Here is a 24,066-nt window from a genome sequence, read left to right as displayed (position 1 = left end):
CTTACAGTAAAAACTGTCATTAAAAGAGTATTCCCTTTAGATCTAGTGAGCTCTTGCAGCAGTCTGGCTAAGGCAGGGAAGGGCATTCTGGGTGTTTGTCCCCTCAGCTGTGGCATTTCCTCCTGCTTCCAACCCTCTGACATCACCAGGCTTGCTCACATTTCACTACACAGTGCAACCACAGTGTGAATGCTTCCTGTTTGTCATTAGAACCGAAAGCCTCGTTGGAGTTGATTTTACAGATTGGCTGCACGTGTCACATGAAACATGGGCCAGAACTCGGTTCACAAGCAGCTGCCCTTAAATAGTACCTAAATAAGCTAAGAAATACAACCATCATATTCTCTCCCTCAAACTCCTTAGATTGGGACTTCAAATTCAGAATATCAGTTTGAACTTAGAACAGTGCTTCAAGTACAAATCAGGAGCTGTCTCTGTATACATTGCCAACCTACTGGCATCCTGAGTTCAAAATTACAGTTAAAAAATTCTCACCCAAAGAATAAAAAGCTCCATAAAGAGCTGTGTGTGCGTGTGTGTGTGTGTGTGTGTACGTGTGTGTATGTACACGCCCACAGGCAAGAGTGTATTTTCTACTTCAATTGCTTTAAAATATTAAATGCACATACCCCCTTGTGATCAAGTCATCCTCTCTTCAAATCACCATTGTTTATATTTTAATTGTCAATATGTGAATGTGAGTGCCTACTCAACTGTTCGACATCTCAATATGCCTCTCATGGACTTGAGGGCTAGGGACATGGAGGTTTCCAGAATAGACATAATTCACACTCACTCAAAAGCTATTATCAAAGACATTCTCAGGGAGCAGTCAGGTCTGTACCCGAAGTATTTGTACACAGTATGACGTGGAGTCTTCTGTGAAGGCTGAAATGTGCACTACTTCAAAGCTTAGGGGAGTGGTGAGCTAAACACAGAAATGTATATCCAGAAAGGAGGTGATGGCAGATATGTTTATGAATGCTGGTCTCTGCAAGGAAGGAAACAAAGCAGTAGGCATTTTGTGACAAATTGGGCTAATTTTGAGGATTAGTACAGCCAGCATTTGACATTTAAATTAGGCACTGCATGCATGCATTCAGAGACCTATTCAATGGCCAAACCCACAATACCATCAACAGCTATCAAAGATTAGGTAAAGGGAGGGGGGGGGCGGCAAAACTAAAGCTTAAGCATGTGACTCACAGGGCAGCCCCCTGTTCCAGATTAGAAAAAGTAAAACCCAGTTAATTCTAATGAAGTCAAATGTCTCTAACCAATATAAGACATCACAATGGGGAGTTAGGAGCAGAGAGTGACAATTGTGAGAAACCAGAATGTTTGTCAAGGACATAAGAGGGAAGCTGGTGGAGGGAGGTTCCAGGAAGCTGAGACCCCGTGTAGCACAGACACTTCTCAGCCACCCACTGAGTTTCACAGCAAAAGACCCAGTCCAGCAGAACCCCGCACCTCCTGGGGGGTGGGGGGTGTGCAATGCAGGAAGATTAAACCAAGTTAACTTCTTCTCTAAAGGCACACAGATCCTTAAGGAATTCCATCTAAAGCAATTCATTTCTTTGCCTTACATTTTTATATACAAACTGACCATTTATTTAGAAATTTCAATTGTGAGAACTTGGATTTTATTTTACAAAGATTGATCTGATAACAAGTGAATTCTCTCTCTGATCTTTCCCTTGCAGAACAATTGACATTGACCCAGTTTACAGCAGAGGAAATACACTGACAGTTTTGATCTGATTCATGCTACTTACCCTGGTCCCATTGATCAACTGGCACAAGCATGCTGTCAGTGCTACTGAATACGCCATCCTGAAAGAATGCTTGAAATGCATCCAACATTTCAGGCCAGGCTATAGAGAGGAAAGAGAGAGCTAGAAACTGCTATATTCTGGACTTGGTCAGGGTATCCTCATCCAAAGCAAGCCAGAACGAGACTCTTAGACCAGTCGGCACCTTCTGCATCAATCAACTCAGACTGACCAAAGTTCTGTATAGTTCTCTTGGTTCAATTTCTTAAGATGCTTGGAAGGTGACACAAAGATAAATTCAATTATTGCTAAGTCTGTTCATTACAGAATTCTAATACTTTGGAGCTAGAAATGAAGCTCAGTGGTAGAGTGTGTGCTTAGCATACAAGACACCCTGGTTATAATCCCAAATATAATTTTTTCTGTCACTGACTATTTTAATTTAAAATGCCCAGATAATTTTATCAATGATTATACCCAGAATTTTTAGTCATTTTTCCATATCATATCCACCCACTACATATTTTTCAAAGCTCCTAATTCCTCCCAACTTATTCCCTCATTCAGATGCTAAGTACCTCCTCTTTAAAACCTGGAAGTCAACAGTGGACATAAATAGGCTACACCCACTACACTTAAAAACATGGGAATAAATACATGAGATACATATATTCTGGCTTTGGCACAGTCTAGATACACCTCCATGTGATGACTGTTAAATCAGTCCATGCTACACACACACTTCTGAACGTATCAGATATGTTTGTCTGCAGCAGAATTCTGTTGCTAAAACTGAGCACAACAGCCAGGCCTTATCTCACAGTTCTGAAGTCTGGAGAGTCCAAGTGCAGCATGGTGACTGTTTCCAAAGAGGCCCTTCTTGCTATATCAAAACATGGCTAATGGAATTAGCTGCAAAGCAGAGCAAGATGGCAGACAGCCGCTTTAATAACAAAGTCAGACCCTCAATATCCCAATAAATTCACTAACCCAGTTAGCTCTCAAAGATCTCACCTCTCAAAATGACACTTATGGCTGGGGACTGTGTTCCTACCACACTTTCTGGGGGAGGTTCCCAACTATAGCACCTACATAGAAAACTGTGCATAAGAACGAACACTTTCCTTCTCAGATGCCTTGCCAGCTCTCCCTTAGTATTGTGGTGAATTAAGAGAAAAATATACATTTCACATTACCTCAAGATCCTATTTTTGTTTTTATTCGTGGACAAAACTACAAAGAAAACCTTTCATCATAGGGCTGGTTACATACCCCAGGGCAAACCAATCTTGATGGTCATGGGATCCTCAGGCATTCATCTTATAAAAGTGGTTTCAGAGGAAAGCTCTGTGTGTGTGTGTGTGTGTGTGTGTGTGTGTGTGTGTGTAATGAAAGCTCCCCAGGCACGTGTTATCTGCAGTGATTTAACAACCAATCTCATTAAATACACTAAAACAGGTAAATTTTATCCCTGAGAAAACATCTGAGCAGAAAATGAACAAAAGATTCAGATACTATGCTTCTCTGAAAATGCTAAATTCCCTGCTGTCTCCGATTTCAGGCAGTAGTCAAATGCACATTAATAATTATTTTATCAGGCTGGAGAGATGGTTCAGCAGTTAAAAGCACTGACTGTTCTTCCAGAGGTCCTGAGTTCAAATCTCAGCAACCACAGGGTGGCTCACAACCATCTGTAATGAGAACTGATGCCCTTTCTGATGTGTCTGAAGACAGCTACAGTGTACTCATATAATAAATAAGTAAATCTTAAAAAAATGATAATTTTATCATAGGGCTTTTGGTTTCTTTGGTTCTTCTGAGGTAGGGTCTGGCTATAGATCCCAGACTGACCTAGGACTTCCTGTTTAGCTCAGACTGGCCTTCTGCTGCTTCAGCTTCCCAAGCAGAATTTACAGATTTATCATCACACCTAATCTTTAGCGTAGCTTTTAATCTATAAGCCACTTCAATAAAATATTCAAGTTAATATAGTATGATTTTCTCGCTAATTTACCTGAAAACAATTGCTGGGTGTATTTTAGATCTTACCCTTACCATGATTTAGAGAGAAATAAATTCAAAGGAAACTTGATGTAATTCACAGCATCCGCTGTCTCCTTTATGAGGTTCTGGGTCTTGGCTGCTCTGCAAAAAGTAGCTGAAGGAATAAATGCTTAATAATCTGCTTGCTAAAGTAAGTGGAAACCTATGGCCAGGAATTCTGATTTGAAAACACAAGTAACCTATTCAGGTCAGTAAAAGGTGAAGGATACTTTAAGGAACATTATCCACTCCACTTTCTGGTCTAGGTTCTCACCATCTCCAAAGTTCACAAAATAAATAAAGCAGTGGCTAGTCGCATAATTCAGATAGCATTTGTTCCTGACCACATTATGTAACCAGGGGAGACAAAACGTTACCGAAACCTCTAGAGACCCACAATTAACATTTAAATTTCTGATATTTTCTTTCCTTGATAACCAATGTAATCCTTCCAAGCATGTAGTTAACAGATTCCAGTGTCTGCAACTGTGGTATCTAAGCAATCTACTGAAAATAAATCCAAATTAGCTATATTCTGCAAGATACCTCACACCCAACATTATATACACAGATAGGTGTGGTCTTTTAATCTATTTGTGTTGCTAGAAAAAAACACTTGAAACTGGGTTAAGTATAAAAGAAATTTATTCCCTTTTAGAGGCTGTGAAGTCCAAGAAACTGCCATGTTTGATAAAGGTCAGTTACTTACAGATTCCAGGCATCCATGAACTGCGGAGGTCCAAAAAAGGCCTAAAGCTAAATCTTCCAGCCCCTTCATGAGGCTTAAGAGGCCAGAGCCCTCATGATTTAATCTCTTTCCAAATGCCCCACCTAGTGGGAATTGTGATTTCTGAAGGGGGCACATATATAACATAAAATGCATTTTAGAACTAAATCTGGTTAGCACATTTTAAAGTAGATTCTCATTGCCATGACAACCAGATTAGGTAAATCTGGACACCACTTTGGCAACTCTTTAATACAAAAAAGTCTACATCAAAAGAGTGGGTCACAAAGTATAACATTTAATTAGACTTGGGCTGTCAAATTATACTTCCTTGTTCATTAGTCAATAGGCACAGATAAAATCTGATTATAATTAGAAATAATAAGAGCAATTTCTTTAGCCAATAAGAGCAATTTCTAAGCCTAAAGGTTTAGGTGAAAACCTTTAAATTATATTTCATTGAGACTTACCCTTTAATATGACTAGACTTCCCATTCATGTGAGAATTTGGCAAACCTCTCAGGATTCTGGGACATATTTACACTTGAAAAAAAATGTGTACATTTAAAAAAGTTCTTAAGAGATTTGGTTACTTAAAAACCACTCTACCCAGAGAGATGTAAAAGTATACATTTTATTCATTCATTCCATCAGCTGAGAACTGCTACATTGTACAAATAATTATTGTACAAAAAAAATCACAAAATGTTACAAAATAAAAAAGTACAAACTGCATTACCTAATAAATACACTAAAAGTAGTTAATGTGGCAACATGGATTTTTTTGAGGGGGGGAGGTGTGGTGGAAACACTGTTTGACCCAGCAAACCATACAAGTGGCTTACATTTTTACATAATACAAAGTGAATTCTATTTTACCTTTTGGAAGAACTTTAAAACGACAGAATATTAAGACAAAAGCTTCCTGCTTAAAACAGTGGTTGAAACCAAGAAGCTGTATAATGCAAGAGGCTGAACTTCTCACAAAAATTCATAAATGCCTTTCCTAAATTGATGAATAAAACAAACACAATCGAGAACACTAGACAATCTACTCTATAAACATTAGAGTACAGAATTATCATTCTGCCGTCAGCAAATAGCAGACTTCAAGTAAGGCCTGGTCATTTAGAAAAAAAAAAAAAATCGTCCCATAGCTATCCCTTCCTTAACTTCTTCAAAGTGGACCATTTCTTAAAAAAATAACATCTTCTCTCCCCCCAAAAAATTGGTTTGTTTCATCAAAATGGAATGGGCTAATCATCTGGTAACATAATGTGTCAATATCCATTTGAAATAATTACGAATTGTGAAATATTTCAACAATAAACTAATTACTAAATCACAAACAAATAAACTTCATAGAAAGCACTTCTCTGGATTCTGCTTAAAAGCCATTTCTCGAAATTGGAACAAGGCAATAGATGAAAGTACACCCATTTTTAAAAATGTGCAAAAATACATTTTTATAGAAAATAGACTACCAGGAATGAACAAATTCATACCGTGAGACATCAGCTTGCAAATTAAGTAGCGCTCACTTTATACAGCAAATTATAAATAGCAGTAGGCTCACCCAAAGCTATCAGGAAACATCATTCAGGTGCCCAGCAACCTGCGGCTCTGAGAGGACATTCAAAAACTGATTAAGGCATTACACCTAAAGTCAGTCTACTAGGAAATTGAAAAGTGCCATTACCCTAATTAGAGTTCGTGTGGTTCTCCCAACACAACTGACACGCGCCATTTCCCCCAACTTGTCAGGTCCTCAGACTTTTCAAGAGCATGCATTTTGTTCAATATACATTTTGGACAGGGATATGGCCATGGACTTGGCAAGTTCTTCATCGCGTTTTTTCTGTATTTGGGTTTGCTTGCACCAATTGTCATACTCTGGGTTAGGATAGGAGTGGTCAAAAACAGCATCATAGTGTCCATTGCTGAGCCAACTGAGCCAAATACTGGGCCTTAGAGAATCCTCTGGGCCCAGATAGTGGATCATAGTAGACACGGTGGGGCTCTCCAGCCTCCCTCCAGTAGTTAAGTGTATATTCACATTCAGCATCTGCCCCATGGCCAGCAATTCGGGATATCCGGCCCACGCCCCATCTTGGGCAGCAGCGATAATAAACTCCCCCACGTCGCCCTCAATGAGTGGGCTGAAGTGGTCCAGGTGGTCCGCGATGTAGTGCACCGTCTGCTCCCTCAGCTCCCGGTGCAGGCTCTGGTCCCCGTACACAGTCTTGCTGACAGCTCGGTAGAGGCAGTTGCCGTCGGGGATGATGTGGAATCGGTACTTGTTTCTCTGCCTCAGGTACTTGTCCTGCCTCTCCACCTCGGCCAGGTACAGGGCTAGCTTCTCGTCCCTGGCATCCGCCCGGGGCGTGCCGACGGCTTCGCCTTCGCCGTTCTGGGCCGGCTCGCCGCTGCTCCGAGCGGGTGCCGGAACCGGGTGAGCCTCGGCTTCGGGATCTTGCCGTCGGAGCGCGTCAGCCCCGGAGGCGTCGCTGCGACCGCTCGCCCGGTCCCAACCTCGGGAACTGCGCTCCGCCCGGCGCTCTTCACCCCACGGGCCGGGGCCGGCGCCGGGCTCCGGGCCGACGGGGGCCGGTGCAGGGGCCCGGTGCTGGGAGGCTGCCAGGGCCTGGCGGTGCTCGCTCAGTCGGAAGTTCCTGTCGGGAGCGTCGCGGACGGCGTTCGGGGCCGCGGGCTCGTCGGGCCGGAGCAGCTCTTCCAGCAGCCAGGCGGAAGAACCGCGACGCGGCGGCGAGGGGGCTGAGGGTGGCGGCAGCAGGAGGCGCTCGGCGCCCAGGGCCCGCACGGCGATGTGCGCCGTGGACGTGAAGTGCGGCGGCAGCGGCGGCTTGCTGCACGCGCCGGGCGGGGCGGCGGCGGCGGACCCGGACCGCTCGAAGCAGGCAGAGAAGGCGGGCATGGCAGCGGCTGCAGCGGCTTCGCGTGGTTCGGTGGCCGCGGCGGGTGGGCGCTCTCCGGTATCCGGCTCCGGGGCGGCGGCGGCGGCGGCGGGGCTGGCGGACTGCAAGGAGACCTTGAAGGCGGCGGCGGCGGTGGCAGGCGGGGCGGCGGCCGTGGGGCCCGGCGTGCCCGCAGGGTAATGGGTGCACACGCTGCTGTAGAGCTGCATGGCCGCGGCCGCCCGCGGCCCCTTATAGCTGCGAGCCCGGCTTGGAGACACACCCTCGGGCGCAGTGCCCCGGAGCCCGAGAATAGCGCTGAGCTCAGCGCCGCGGGCCGCCGCGTCAGGAGCCGCGAATAGCGCCCGGGCCGCGACCCAATTCGTGCTGCGCCACAGCGCGCGGGCGGTCCGAGGGCACCGGAGGGCGCGCGCTCGGCCCGGGACTCGGGCGTAGGACGCTGGCGCAGCTGTGCCCCGCGCCGGCCGCTGGGGACGGTTGGAGGAGCTGCCCGCTCAGACGAGCGCCGCCCGCCCGCAAGCAGGAGTGCAGCGCGCGGATGGTAGGAGGCGGGGCCGCGCTTGTTTACCTCAGGCCGCGCGGCCGCGTCACGTGGTCCCACAGGAATGCGCGCCCCATTCAAGCGGGGCGGCCCCGCCCCCCAGCGGCGGCCTCATGGGCGTGGCCGGGGAGGGCGAGGCGGGGGCTGGGCGACGGACATGCGCATTGAGTGCGCTCCCAACCTGACTACGGTTGCTGGCTGCCTGGTACCTGGGAAGCAGATCTGTGGGCTATGCGGCGGTCCTGCTGCGTGACGCTGTGGCGGGGCCAGCGTTGCTGGGGCAAACAAATAGGTTGGAATAACGTGTTTCTAAAACACTTCCGGACTAGGGACTGAGCTCTACCTGCAGGGCCAATGGCATTCAGCAACTTCTTGAGTCGTTTCCTCAGGTTAACGTGTTTGGGTCTGGTCTACACGGTCTTGCTGCCCCGCTAAGCAAAAATTGACGTTCCTGCACCGCTAACTTAAGTCACCTAGGAAATGCAAGGGCGAAAGGAAGGCTTTCCAACAGCCTTCCTCGGAATACCAAATGACTTGCCATGCCGCCTTAAAGCCTTTTGAAAGTAGATCGCGACTGCTAAACTTTGAGGAAAGAGGCACCCAACGTGGATTCTGGAACAGCACAGCAAAATGAAATAACAGATTGAACTGTGCTTCCTCTGCAAAGGAAAGCCAGAGTGTTATCAAATTGCTACCTACTTGCAGTAACAGTACCTTTTGCCTTATTCTGAGTTTCAATCCAAATTTAAATTTAGTTTTCAGATATACAGATTGAATTGGAGGCTACTTCTTGGTGTGGAAAAAGAGCCTGCAGGTTGTACTACGTACGTGCCACCATTCTGCTTGGAACGTAATTTATGCTTGTTACTAGGGTCTTTCATTGGGGGTTCTTAGTCTCCTTAATCAAATAAATTAAAATGTTCAAAAGGAAGCTTGGGGGCAATTTTACTAGAGTTTGAGAGGGTAGGCAATCTGCTAATCTTGGCAGGTGGCCAGAGAAGGGAAGGGAGGAAAAAAAAAAAAAAAGCTATGCCCTTTTAAGTTAGGACTGGAAAAGGCAGGCCAGCAGGTTCAGCAATGGAGTTTAGCCAGCGGTTGCTCAGGTAAGGGATGGTGTAACCCGCCTATCAAGACTGTAATGGGTGTATACTAAACAGATATACTAACCCTGTTATTTACCCCATTGGGGAAAAAATGGGCACCTCCCGACACCGTACACCCATAGACACATACGCCTGCACACACTTTAGAATTCCTCCTAGGGATCCATCTCCTGCTGGGAGGAAAAAATGGCTGAATCCCTGGGGGCATTCAGAGAAGAAACTTATCTTCTGGAGATGACCTTTCAGGAGAGATTTGGAGCTGAGAAAGGAATGGATTGGGGACCACATTTGCCAGTGTTTAGTTAGGCAGAGCTTTTGTTTTGCATTTGAACCTCAGCCTCAGGAAACCCAACTCCAAGGCAGAATTTGTGGATTAGTAAGGTCTCTGTGTCCCACTTTCCGATGTGGCCACATTGAATAAATCTCCTTTTCCTTTTCTTGTGACTTTCTTTTCCTTCATTAATTTGGCACTTTTAGCTAGCTGCCTTACTGAAGAAGGATGGCCGAACTTGAGTTAGAACACAGTTTGTAACCCATAATTCTAGTAATAGTAGCTTTAGAGAAAAGTAAAAACTGCACAGAATGTTCATAAAAGTCTGCCTGGTATCTTCAAGCAAACAATGCAAAAGAGGAAATTACCCTTTCCTGAATGAGAGCTCAGAAGAGAAGGAAGGCCAGACCACAGGGCTCTTTTCCAGAGAAGAGCAGTGGCCACAAGGTGGGCAAGGTCTTCTGGGAAGGGAATGTATATTATCTTATTAAATGAATTATTATTCCTCCTCGTTCTCCATTACATAGCTTAAATCTATAGTGCCTCCATCCTGGGCTGGGCACAGAATGCTCAGATTCTATTCTTTTGACCAGGAGAAAGTAGCTTTGTCTTAATGTTCTTTAACAAAATATCCACCTTTTGCCTGGTAATTTAGGTCGGAAAGAGGTACTTCCCTTTGTAGGTGTTGGGAAGGTGTGCTCTGAAGTTATGGATGCCTAATGCCTGAGTGAAATGCCATCTTGTTCTGCTTTCCTGTTATTCCCTAGCACAGTACTAGCTATGCAGTGGAACTGAGGAAACTTACTGAATGAAGGACTAGGTGGAAAATGAATTCTCAAACTTTCTCAGATGGCAGTGAAGTCAGAATTGCTATCTAGGTCTCTTGGCGTTACCCAGGGCTTTGGAGGACTCACCGGATCCTGGGGACTGTCAGATGTTCAAATGTTCCAGCCTGCTAGGTGGGTTCATTGAGGAGAAACTGAATGATTGCCTCCATAAGGAAGGCTGGATCTCGCCCCTGACTTATTGCAGACCCATTGTTCTGCCTTTAAGCATGTTGCTCTAAACTCTGCCCTCAGACTTTCAGTAACTGAAGTTGTGAAACAAGAAAATAATACTGACAATAAGATCATCTTCAAATACAAGTTACTTGGTAAATGTGTGGCTAACAGGGCTAGCCAGCAGACCAAGGGCCTGAGGGAGAGGAGGAGAATATAGAAATCCAAATCGTCATGTAGTCCACGGCAACAGGGGAAGATAAACACAAGAGAGCAAAGCAAAGTGTGCCCCAGACACAGAAGGCAGGTGACGGTGATGCATCCACTGGACCAAGTTACAAATAGGCACAAAGACGGAAAGATCTAAGCTTTGACATAAGGGCATTGCTTTCCTTTTTAGCTTGCATGAGCAAACTGCAAAACTATATATTCACTGTGAGGATCAATATTATCCATAAAGCATTAGGCAGGTCTCCATGGGAACAGAAGGATCAATGATTCCATTCTAGAAATTTATCTGTCTAGAATATCATGGTGGTGTGCAGAAAAGAGGCACAAGTTTCAAAAACACAGGATTCCAGACTAGTGCACATTGTTTAGTATACTAGAAAGCAAGATATTAGCAATTATCAACCAAGGGGTAACAAGAAGAAACCTAGTGTCTTAGTCAGGGTTTCTATTCCTGCACAAACATCATGACCAAGCAGTAAATTGGGGAGGAAAGGGTTTATTCAGCTTATACTTCCATACTGCTGTTCATCACCAAGGAAGTTAGGACTGGAACTCAAGCAGGTCAGGAAGCAGGAGCTGATGCAGAGGCCATGGAGGGATGTTACTTACTGGCTTGCTTTCTTATAGAACCCAAGACTACCAGCCCAGAGATGGTACCGCCCATAGGGGCCCTCCCCCTTGATCACCAATTGAGAAAATGCCCCACAGCTGGATCTCATGTAGGCACTTCTCCAACTGAAGCTCCTTTCTCTGTGATAACTCCAGCCTGTGTCAAGTTGACACACAAAACCAGCCAGTACACTCAGTGTGTCTGCATATACATTGGATGAGGTGTATATTGAGAAGCATTTATTGAGTCCCAACTATGCTGCCAGTTACAGAAGACTCCAACAGTCTTTCATGCTTTCCAGGCAGCAAAAACCTATCCACCAGAGGGATATGCATAAAATACAATCCTAACACTTTTGTCCTACAATACATACACTGAGAGCCACCAGCTCAGCGTTTCTTACCTTCCCTGCTAAAATGAGACTTCAAAACACATCAAACTTCCATCTATTTCCTATTTATCAGTTCTTTTTTATAAAATAACTGATTTTATTATATAATTTCTTTAAAAGCCTACTGTGGAAAGAGATGGTGGACCCAAACTAATAAATTCCAAAATTCACCACAAGCCTACAGTCATGCAAGGTTTTCATTGTAAAAGTGACTTTTAATTGTGGTCTCAGAGGCTTAATGCCTTCATCAACTAATCTGGGCTTAGTTCTGGAAGCTTCTAGCCTTTCTACAATCTTATGTAGGCCTAGAATGTTTTCAGCCCCTGAGACTTACTACTGAATAAACTTACCCCTAGTCCTTTCTGAATTCTGCCTGGCTGGTTCAATTCAGCTGTTCTGGCTCAAACTCTTCTCCAAGCTGACTGATTCAATCTGGCTTTGACTGAATTGTTCTGCTTGGCCTCATACTAACTTTGGCAATATCTTCTAATTTTCTAGCTCCTCATTCTTTGGCTCACTCCGTCTCCACCTGTGTCTAGCTTGTTCCCTATCTGCAACCTGTCTCTCTGTAACTGTCCCGGTAAAACTGCCCCCTCCCTCTCTCTACACTGCTCCCTCAGGTAGCTTCCTTTTCCTCTTTCTTCTTGTGAGAGTTGGGCATATCCTATTCTATCAAATCTTTCTCTGATTCATCGATTTGTCTGCCACTCAGACATCACTTTCAGACATGGGTGCTTCTTCTACAAACTAATTTTACCTTCATTGTTTGGGATTAAACCTATGTACTAACGGTGTATTCCAGCCAGAGGGATTAAAGGTGTATGCTGAGGGCTGAGCCACAACACAACTAGAAACAGCGTTTTTCAGTAAAAAACACAATCACTTCAGTTTCACAGTGTGATAAATATCCTGCAACACTGCATGCTACTTCCTTGAAGACAAACATGGATCGATGGAAGAGAATTCATAGTGAAAAATAGTCTTAAATTTCATACATTTAAGGTCAACTGACTTTTGTTGTAAACATTTAGTTTATGTGTATGGATATGCCACATGTTTGTGAATGCCCGTGAAAATAAGAGGAGGGTGAGATGCCCTGGGGCTGGAGTTACACATGATAGTGACCCACCGAACCTTGGTACTGGTAACCAAACTGGAGTCCTAACCACTTAGCTCTCTCTCCAGCCCCTCAACTGACTTTTAACAATATGTTGAGACAATTCAGTAGAGAACTAGATATCTACATGCAACAAAATAAGTTAGACTTCCTATATCATAGCATGAACAAAACTAAAATTCCAAAGACAAGAGCTAAGACCATAAAAACCCTTAGAAGAAATGTTTGGAATAATTTCTTATGGCTGAGAGTTAAGTAACCGTTTCTTAGGTTTAATACTAAAAGCTGATCTACAAGAGAAAGGTGTGTAGGTATAGTGGGCCTCATGGAAACTTGAAGCACCTGGGGAGGTCTGGGAGGTCATAAAGTGAAAGACCAACCTAAAGAACAGAGAATGTACTTACAAGTCATATATCTGATAGGGGAATTGTATCCAGAATATAGTGTGTATAGAAGTTACATAGGACAAGAATAGTTTTTGAAACCTAGTTTTGAGAAACTAATTGCAATGTATTTTCCCAAAGAAGATAACCATATGGCCAATAAACACTGCAGCAGATGCCTGGCTTCACTGGTGTTCAGGAGTGCACACCGGAGCCTCAGTACAACCATACTGTACACCCACCTTTGATGCTGGAGCTGGCATTACACTCAGTGACAACTTTATAACGCTCATTTCCTGGTATGACAATGAATATGACTACAGCAACAGGGTGGTAGACCTCATGGCCACCAAGGGGTAAGAAGCCATGAGCCACCAATCCCAGCAAGAGCATGAAAGGAAGACAGGTCCTTGGCTGCTGCAGAGTCCCTGTCCCAATTCAGCCCCCCACACCAAGGAGGCTAATCACCAACACTCTTCTCCCCTCACAAAAGAAGGGGGGAACTTAGGGAGCCCTAATCTATTTAATACCCCCAGTAGTTTACTGCACAGCTCCTCTCCAAAAGAAAAGTGGTTTATTTGAGCTACAGTTGCAGAGGATCAAAGGCACAGTACCAGTATCTGTGCATGTGACTGTAACTGCTTTTATAGGACAGATGGCATCACAATGGCATGTGTGCATGCTCAAGGAAGACATTCCATGGCAACAGAGGAAGGCAGATTAAGATGAGGGTGGCAGTAATGACCTCTCTACTGGCCCCACCCCTCTGGACATCATCACTCTGATATCCATCCTCCCAGCACATGAATCCTAGGGGGACATACTCAAACTACAGCAATTACACAGTTGCCCATAAAATCCAGACATTCTGTTCCCAGAAAAAATGAAAACATATGTATTGGTATTACAACTTGTTTATCCATGTTCACAGTAACATTATTCATAATAACCGTAAAATAGAAACTACCTAACCATCAAGCAAAGAGCAGATAAGCAAAGTGTGACATATGCACATAATGGGATACTAAATCAGTCATAACTGGAGAAAATACTGACTGACATGTGCTCCATGAAGGAACCTTGGAAACGCACCGTGTTCATTGCTTCTCTCATTTCTTACTCAGGAAAGAAGAATTGGTTGTGCTTTGGATTTGAAAGCATACAATCCAGTCCATCATGGCAGAGAAGGCAGGGAAATACGAGGAGGCTGGAAACATTGCATCTGCAAGGTGGAGTCAGAACAGGTTAATGTCTGATGCTCATCTAGCTTGCTCCATTTCTATTCTTTATTCAGTCTAAGACCCCAGCTCATGGGATGGTCCCAGCCATACTCAGGGTAGGCCAAGATAGAAAGATAGGAAAACTTTATAGGGACAGGAAAAGGCAAAGGAGCCCCCTCCCCCACCCCACCCCACTCCCACCCCGAATCCAATTGAAGTCTCTCACCAGCAAAGCAGCAAGAATTCCAGGATTAACAAGTGCTTAAGGTCTTTCCCCCTCTTAAGCTGTAGTTTTCCAGAAACCCCAATTACGGGCAAAAGCTAGATACTAAGCCCCAATCCTTCTCCACCTCCATGGAACCATAGTGGCTTCTGATTTATCACATTATATTTTCATCCAAGGCATCCCTGTAACCACAGCACTTGTCAAAAGAGAGAAAAGAAGAAGGAAGTTTCTTAGCTGCTCTTTGAGGTGTAAGGATAGCATTCAGAAAGGTTGACTATATATGGCTACCACTGAGACAATCAATACTCTCCCTTCGTGAGGTGCTAGTCCCTATTCCTGAGTATGTCTTACTTTCTGCTGCATTGCTTCTTTGAGAAGTCTGCACCCATGCTCTTGGGTGTGTCTGACCTGAGCACCTCTATCTCAAAGCTCCCTGCCCCACAACTGTCTCAACAGTGTATTCAGGTGATAGTCCAGCCCTGCTTCATAGACTGTCTAATCCTGAAACTCTGGCCTACATCAAATGCACGAATCCTGGTTTGCTCTGAGTCACAGCCCCAACAAACTCAGAGAATACTGCTCCAGTGACAGTGTCTCTGTCACCTCACCACTGACAGTTCTCTCTTCCTCAGTTAAACCTCTCTGGAAATGTCTTCACAGACACAACTGGAGGTGTGTCTACCTGTGACATTGAATGTAGTCAAGCTGGCAATGAGATTAACCCACATTATGTGAACTAAATCACATGCAAAATACTACTTATTACATAGTATCACTTATATAAAATCATTCTGTGAATCCATAAATCAGCACCTTTGCTCTGGAAATAAAGAAATGGTGGAGAGAGGGAGGGAAGGAAATAGTCGTGGTCAAAAGCTAGGTAAGACAGTGATACAGGCTAATTACTAATATGTTTCTTTGGGGGCGATGGAAATGTTTTGATTATGGTGCTGACTCAATCTGTTAGGGGCTAGAGAGAGGGCTCGGGTCAAAAGCACTTGTTGTTGCTCTAACTGAATCCTTGGGTTCAGTTCCCAGTACCCACATAGCTACTCACAACCCTCTTTAATTTCAGTCCCATGGAATCTAATGTAGTAAAAAAATATTAAGAAATCCTGGTCCAGGGCTTCTTCCCTTCCTTAGACTATATTATGTCCCCAAATAATAGTTATACACACAGAGCCTTATTTTTTAAATAGCTTTAGTCAGCAAAATAGCTGGTCAGCTGCCTACCCTCCATGCTGTTAGAATCCATTTTCAATAACCTCAAGTTATCACTTACTATTTACTATGTTCCACCTGGGGTTAACTGAATTGGGCAGCCCTCTGGGGCACACGTTCTCTTGGCCCTTTGCCCATGGCAGCTCTCCTTCTCCCACCTGTACATTCTTCTTCCATGGCAGCCTCTCTCTCCTCCCTCTCTCTTCTCCCTTGAGTCCTCTCTAACTCAAGCCCTGGAAACCTCACCCCCACTTATGTGTCTTATGCTTAGCTATTGGCTGTCGACATCTTTATAAACCAATCAATTAACTTGCGGGCAGAACTCCAGAGGCTCTATGCAGACTCCAAGTCTTGGGGGCCCACACTTAGCATTACAACAGACAGTAAAAGACAAAACCTCAACATCTAAAGTTCTCTTTTGACCTTCATATGCAGGCAAAACACTCATACACATACAATAATTAAAAAATTAATTTAAACATATATGTTAAAAACCATTGTGTTATACATTTTAAAGGGGTAAATTTTATGGTGTGTGAAGTATGTGTTATGAGGCAGGGATTGTGCCAGGTGCTTGAGAGGAAGAGATAAGTTCATGTTTTCTATAAATAGCTCAGGAAAACAACATGCAGACATTACTGTATAAATTGTAGACAGACTTTTATGAACTTCTGGTATATTCATGGTACTCTGTGTGACTGCTTAAATGCATTGGTTAAAACAATAAAAGCAGTAGAATATAGTAACATGTGTCTGTAATTCTAGCATTTGGAAGGCAGACGCCAGGCTGGGCTACGAAGCAAGACCCCTGCTTCAAGCCCACCTTCACCTTCACAAAATAATACTATAATGAACTTGAAGCTTCTGGAAACTAAATTGTTTCTGATCAGGTGGAATGGATATTTAAGAAGCTGAAATATTGAAATAGCACTTGAATTTATAATTTTGCTTTTCCTTATACATTTTTTAGTATTCTGTGTCAAAGCCAAAATCCTTCATTCTTGAAGGGGAGGAGCACTTAAAGTTCATTCATAAAACACCTTTAACTAGATACAGAATGAACCAATCTGATGTAAATTACAGGGTGTAAGTTACAGGGGAGTGACTTGTGCATTTTTTTCCCTTACTATAATAAAAGTCCCTTTATGAAAAAAAAATTTTTTTTTAAGTTGAACGTATCCCTGGCCCTCTTTGCATTATAGTCAACCAGATCATTTGGGGAGACCTGAATTTCTGGTGATGGGCCATTTATGCTCAGGTGGAAACTGGCATTGTGCTTACTGCTCAGCATCTCCGCACATTCATCTGCTCCATGATCATGAAAGGACCCATTTCTGTCACTATACCTTGTACACAGCAACTGGTATGCAATATTAATAGTGACACCTGGCCCAAACTTTTCTTCAACTCAGCAAAGTGAGTTTCTCTTATGGCTTCTCTTCAGCTGCCTTGAACAGTTCATGGTCTCCTTAGGGTCCATAGAAGTCACCACTGAAAACAAAAAGTACAAAGCAGTCAGGACAAAGGGCTGAATGCCATCAACCCAAAACGGAATGTAAGCCAAGGTAAGCCTCCTGGCAAACAATATGTGTGAACATATGCTCATCCTTAGAACACATTCTTGCTGAACTAACAATGTAACCCAATAAATAAAAGACCTCATATTATTCAGATACCATAATCATTTTTCTCTGGTCCATCTACCATGGCTGACATGTCACTGGCACTGACATTTCCAGAAGTGAAAGATACTCAACTATTTTAACCTTCCGGTTCCTTTGAAATGGATTTTTTTTTCAATTACTTGAATAGCTTTAATTCTGTGCTAAAGATAAAAGTCCTATCCTTTAAATATCCCATGACTTTAGGAAACTTAAGTCAAGTAATTCTAACAAGTCAAATAATTGATGGTTTTTTTCGTTCTGAGTTTCTTCTTTTCCCTTTGAGATAGGCTCTTACCACATAGCTCATGCTTGACTTGAACTTCTGATCCTCCACCAGACTGTCCTGAGTTATGGAATGGCAACAATAGGGATGTTACAATATACGTGCACCAAACGTTGTGATTGTAGCAGGGTAACTGTCACATACATTTCTTTAAACATTTATTATTATTTCCCACCATTGAGAACATTCAAAATCCTACTGAAATACACAATTGTGAAATGTCAGTTTTGAAAAAATAAACACGAACCATGGACAGCTGTACCATGTTGACTTTTTCAGTACAGTGACCAAAGTTGGCAAACAATGCAAAGGAGGAGAATTTGGTTTGAATTCATGGTTTCAGAGGTTATGGTCTATCCTGGCACAGAGGTTGTGGTGCAGAGCAGCTGGCATCATAGCATCTAGGAAGCTGGAGAGGGCCTTTAAAAAAATTCCATCTGAGGTCCCCCAACCAGTGGGATGGTGCTTCTCACATACAGAGCAGTGTTTCCCCTTAGTTAATCCACTGGAGAAGCAGTGAACCCAGACACACCTAGAGGTAAGTGTTACAAATCTCCTAGAAGATGCTCAATCCAATCAAGCTGTCAATATTAGCACCACAAACTGTTACCACAGTGCTGAGATTTACTCCTCCTATCTGTTATTAGTTTGGGGATTTGTAAGAAAAAAAAATAGAACAAAATATACAGAAAGGATTGACATTGTATGCTTGGGCTTGATAAAATGACCAGCCTCTGGTAAATACTTGGAGTTGCTATCTACTGACTAGCAAGTTTGAAACCCTGCTCATAGGTGGCATTTGTCATATGGCAAATTCAACTGAGAACTGAGAGAAGTCAGGACTGTTAGTCACAGGGAGGCTTAAATGACATGGTTTGCATTTTTGTCCCCATGCCCAGCTTTGAGTCATTACAGCCTGAAGAGGAGGAGCCCCAACAGTCATTCCCTGCATTCTGTTGCTTTATGTTTGAAAGGAAGCATTTTGATCAGTGCCCTCCTGCCTTCCTGCCTCTGACCAACTTTACCAATATGGTAATCAGGTCTCCTGCAATAAGTAGGCCTGATAGCTTTAGAAGGAAAAACACCATAGCCTTGGTTATAAAGAGCTTAATAGAAAAAAACAGAAAACAGTATGTGAGTGAGAAAGAGCTTGTGCAGCCCTGCATGCACACTTGACTGCACATGCACACACATGTGCACAAGTATACACACACATATACACACACACACACACACACACACACACACATGAAAAACAATTGAAAACATGACCAACAGTTGCCAAGGGTGATTTTTAGCACAACTCGGTTGTCTGTGTGATGATGTTAATAAAAACTGTCTATTCTTTAGAATCCTTACCTGGCCTTAAAATATCTATAAATAAGTGACCTTGAGAATATTTTTTCACTCCCCAGCCTGGTCCACATTCCTTTTGTGGGGGTAGAAGGACAGACTGAGAAACACACCCTTAGTAGCCTAGAGGCCCATGCTGCAAACACTTACCTATTATAACGCTGTTCTTTTAAGCCTCAATGAAAGTGGGGGGAGAGAACTGCCGTTCTGTTATTTCAAAATTGCTTTTAAAACTTTAAAATAGTAATGCAAATAAGTAAAAGGGAAATGCAGAGGGTGGGGTGTTAGAGTTCATGCTCAGAATGCATGAGGCTCAGGCTTTACAAGCTTGCTTCCCAGAAAAGAACACTGCCTTACATAACACCATCTCTATCACCCATATCCTTGATCTCCCATGGTAACTGGTATGATTCTCACATATATGTAAATATCATATGCACATTGTGCTGTAGAATATTTCTGTTTTTCATCTTAGGATCACACTGCACATTTTCTCTGAAATAATCTTTTATTTTCTTTGCTGAATATGTTTCATATCAGAACACACAACTCTTATCTTTTTAGCAACTGTAAAAAAATGTCCAAAGTAATGGTGTGGCAATATGTTCTCTCTGTGCAGGCAAATTGTCATTTTGTTCCTTTAAAATTATTTGAGTCATACATGTATACAGGATATTTTGATCATATCTATTCCCTAATATCCCTCAACCTGTAAATAATGTATTTTAATAACATTTAAATGTCTAGATTTCTACATTAGTCACACTGGGGCAGAGAGCATCTTGGTACACAAATCTGAACTTTATGTAAGGACTCCCATCGTTGTTTATAAAGGTTTCAGAAAATCATGAGGCTTGTCAATCTGATGTCTGTATACCAGTCAAACTTGCCTTTTAGAAGTAAGTCCTTACAACATACATGTAATTATATTTTTTCCTGACTCCACTCTTCTTGGAGGCACAAGATGAATGGTATGTAATAAGTAAGCCTTAGAAGGCCTTTCCTTCATCATTTGTAAACTCACAAGTCAGGCGTTAATTAGTAGTTGATTAATCTCTTGGAAAGAATAAAAACAAAAACTCATATCATCTAATAATTTAAATGATATACCTTGATTTCTATGGATATGGATAAGAATGTGAATTTTTGGTCCTCATCCACAGTCCTGAATCCCCTTCTATTCTGAGTCCTGTGGGTAATGGGTGCATCTCTGATTATAATAGTTGGCTCTGAGCCAAACATTTCAAAATTTTTGAAAGTTGATAGTGGTCAGGGTGTTCCAAGGGTGCAAGGCATTCAGGGTGCAAGGCCTTCCAATTGCTCTGAGTTTTGATTCCTGGAATGACTGAGGGTGGGACCTATTAATGAGCTTACGGTGGGACTCTCCACAAAGAAGGTTGTCAGAGGCACACATGGACTCTGGGTAAGGATCTGAAGCTTTACTGAGCACCTGAGCTGCCACTGGCCAGCTGTGGTAGGATATGAAGGTTTCCACAAGAGGCCTTGGACTATGGATCCCAATCCCCACTCCCCCCCTGCCTCTCATGACTGCCCAATACTATTCTTGAAATAAACTGAACACCTTACAGGAGTGTTGCCCTGAGTTCTGTGTAACACTGTAGCAAATTAATCAAACCCCAGCTGGGGTTGTAGATGAAGGGACCCTGCCAGCTTGACCACTGTAAGCATGGCTCTGGAAGCCCTTGCCCTTCCCCTTATTCCCACAGTTGTACTAAACAAACAGACAAACAAACAAAACCACTTAGATTACATTCCGAAAGCTGGCCACCAAGATCTATCCTTTATTTGGCCAGTTCCTCCTCCTGAGGCTGACTACCAAGGTCCAGCTATCAAAGTATTGAAGTTCAGCAATCAAAAGCCTCCTTTGGTTCACCTAAGTAACTTTCTCAACCAAAATACACCATGGCGTCCTAGCCCATTCTAAAGCAGACCTCCCTCTTTTCTTAAAAGTTATACCTGCAAGATCATTTGCTGATGTTTTTCTGCCTGAGTCAGAAAACATCCACTTTAATTTTTCTTCCCTGCTTAATGAAGTATCCTTCTATGAAAACAGATGTTTGGGTGTGGTTTATGCCTAATCCTGTCTGAAAGGGAACCATCACAGTGGGTCTCCTAACATTATGAGCCAAGGCTGGGTGACATGATCTTTTGAAATATCACCACCTGCCAAGGAACTGAGTGTTCAAGCACATGGGCCTATAGCAGACATTTTATTTTCAAACCATAAGAACCAAGGTTAAGAAAGCCTGACACCCATGCAGGGTATACATATTATACACATCTTTTTTGGCAATGATGAGAACATACTATATATGACTATCATTTACTTACATGTTATAATTAAACTATTATCTTAGGGTTTCTATTCCTGCACAAACATCATGACCAAGAAGTAAATTGGGGAGGAAAGGGTTTATTCAGCTTACATTTCCAAATTGCTGTTCATTACCAAAAGAAGTCAGGACTGGAACTCAAGCAGGTCAGGAAGCAGGAGCTGATGCAGAGGACTTGGAGGGATGTTCCTTACTGGCTTGCTTCCCCTGGCTTGCTCAGCCTGCTCTCTTATAGAACTTATAGACTCTTATAGACTGTCAGCCCAGGGATGGCACCACCCACAATGGGCCCTCCCCACTTGATCACTAATTGAGAAAATGCCCCACAGCTGGATCTCATGGAGGCACTTCCCCAACTGAAGCTCCTTTCTCTGTGATAACTCCAGCTGTGTCAAGTTGACACACAAAACCAGCCACAATTGACCCCTTGTCAACTTGACAAACACATCACTAGTAAGCCTCAACCCTTATGTTCTTATTCATCCCCAAGATCTAAATAACTTTAAAAGTCCCACAGTCTTTGCAAATTCTTAAAATTTCAATCCCTTTAAAATATCCACTCTCTTAAAATTCAAGATGTTTTTTACAATTAAAAGTCTTTTAACTGTGGACTCCACTAAAATACTTTCTTCCATCAAGAGGGGAAAATATCAGGACACAGTCACAATCAAAAGCAAAAATCAAACTCCAATTACCCAATGTCTGAGATCCAACTCACAATCTTCTGGGCTCCTCCAAGGGCTTGGTACCTTCTCCAGCTCTGCCCTTTGTAGCACACACCTTGTTTTCTAGGCTTCAGCTGTCCATACTCCACTGCTGCTGTTGTTCTTGGTGGTCATCTGAAAGTATTGGCATCTTCAAAAACACTGCTGTCTTCTGCTGTAATTAGACTTCACCAACAGCCTCTCATAGGCTCTCTTCCCAGTGCCAAGCCTCAACTCCTTTGCATGACCCCTTCAGTCCTGGGCCATCAATTACAACTAAGGCTGCACCTTCACCAATGACCTTCTGCCACCTCTCACAGTGTCGAGCCTCAGTTGTTCTTCTTGACCCCCTTTATGCCTTCAAAACCAGTACCACCTGAGTGACTCTTACACATTACCGATTCCTGATGTAGCACAAGGTACAACCTTGGCTATCTCTGGAACATAGTTTCTGTGCTCTCAGAAAGCACTTCCCAGAAGATTTCACCTCAATGATGCTGGTCTCTTCTTAATCACTGCTAATTTCTTAGCTCAGCTAACCAGCATCAAAGTCCCAGTAATGCACATCTTTTGCTTTAGTAGTTCTCGTATCTTGTTAATCACAGCTGATTCTTCAGCCCCAGCTAACCAGAACCACAGAATCATCACAACCAAAATAGCAATGGCCCTGATAAGAGTCTTTAATCTTCTCTCTGGAATTTCACAAGCCAGGCCTCCATCTTCTGCATTGTTCTCAACATTATCTTCCAAGCTCCTACAGAACATCCCACAAAACTCTTAACATTGAATGGATCTTCAAGCCTAAAGTTCCAAAGTCCTTCCACAGTCTTCCTCAAAACATGGTCAAGTTGTCACAGGAAAATCCCACTATGCTGGTACCAATTTGTCTTAGTCAAGGTTTCTATTCCTGCACAAACATCATGACCAAGAAGCAAATTGGGGAGGAAAGGGTTTATTCAGCTTGCATTTCCAAATTGCTGTTCATCACCAAGAGAAGTCAGGACTGGAACTCAAGCAGGCCAGTAAGTAACATCCCTTCATGGCCTCTGCATTAGCTCCTGCTTTCTGACCTGCTTAAGTTCCAGTCCTGACTTCCTTTGGTGATGAACAGCAGCATGGAAGTATAAGCTGAATAAACCCTTTCCTCCCCAACTTGCTTCTTGGTCATGATGTTTGTGCAGGAATAGAAACCCTGACTAAGACAACTATAATATCTTCACTAGCATTTCAATAAATCAACTATTCTTGAACCTCTTAGAAAAACTATAACTTTCTTGCATAAATGCATGGTGTTAGTGCCAAAGTACATATAGCAGCTCAGCTTGGCTTGCCTTACTCCCTTAGAAATGATATTGGATCCTCTAACTCACACACACACACATGCACACCCCTGGGTGCACACAAAATCAATTAGTCATTGAATTTAGTTACACTACCTTCTGGAGGCAAGCTTAGCTCTACTTTCTGTTTGGCTACTTCTGTTTGTAAGTGCTGATTATATCTGATAAGTATTTCTCTGCTGGTGAAATGAGCCAATTCAAGCCAGATTAGATTATATTAATGCAGGTTTATTGGGAAGTTGCACTGTGGCAAGTTTCCAACCCCTGGCTGGAAAGTTCAGGGTTGGGGGAAGGGTATGCCAGGTAGGGACTGAGGGATGCTGGGAGAGCCTGGACACCCAATCTGCTTTTCTACACAAAATATGCACCTCAGTCCCCAAGGTCTGAAACCAAACAATGTTTTCAGATTCCTTTTCTTGGCACTATGACTGGGAACTTACAAATTACTACCTTGCAGCCAGATCTGTTATGAAAGACAGACAGTCTTACTCACAGGCTTCAAGATAAACGATACACAAGTTTAGATGTAACCTTTCACAGATGTAATCTTCAGCTACTTCCTTATCTAAGCTCAGTTT

At 43.2% G+C, this 24,066-nt stretch overlaps 1 protein-coding gene across 1 annotated transcript; it reads right to left on the bottom strand.

Moving 5' to 3' along the window:
* Window positions 1-5,668: 5,668 nt before the first annotated feature.
* On the bottom strand, window positions 5,669-7,784 carry Otud1 (OTU deubiquitinase 1). The gene has a single exon (XM_021155960.2). The coding sequence runs from the start codon at window positions 7,685-7,687 to the stop codon at window positions 6,320-6,322; it is 1,368 nt and encodes a 455-aa protein (XP_021011619.1). The 5' UTR covers window positions 7,688-7,784; the 3' UTR covers window positions 5,669-6,319.
* Between the last annotated feature and the right edge of the window lie 16,282 nt (window positions 7,785-24,066).

This window comes from Mus caroli, chromosome 2 (genome assembly GCF_900094665.2).
Source record: "Mus caroli chromosome 2, CAROLI_EIJ_v1.1, whole genome shotgun sequence".
NCBI lineage: Eukaryota > Metazoa > Chordata > Mammalia > Rodentia > Muridae > Mus > Mus caroli.
Note: the sequence above shows the minus strand (reverse complement) of the source record. Positions and strands in the feature narration are given on the sequence as shown.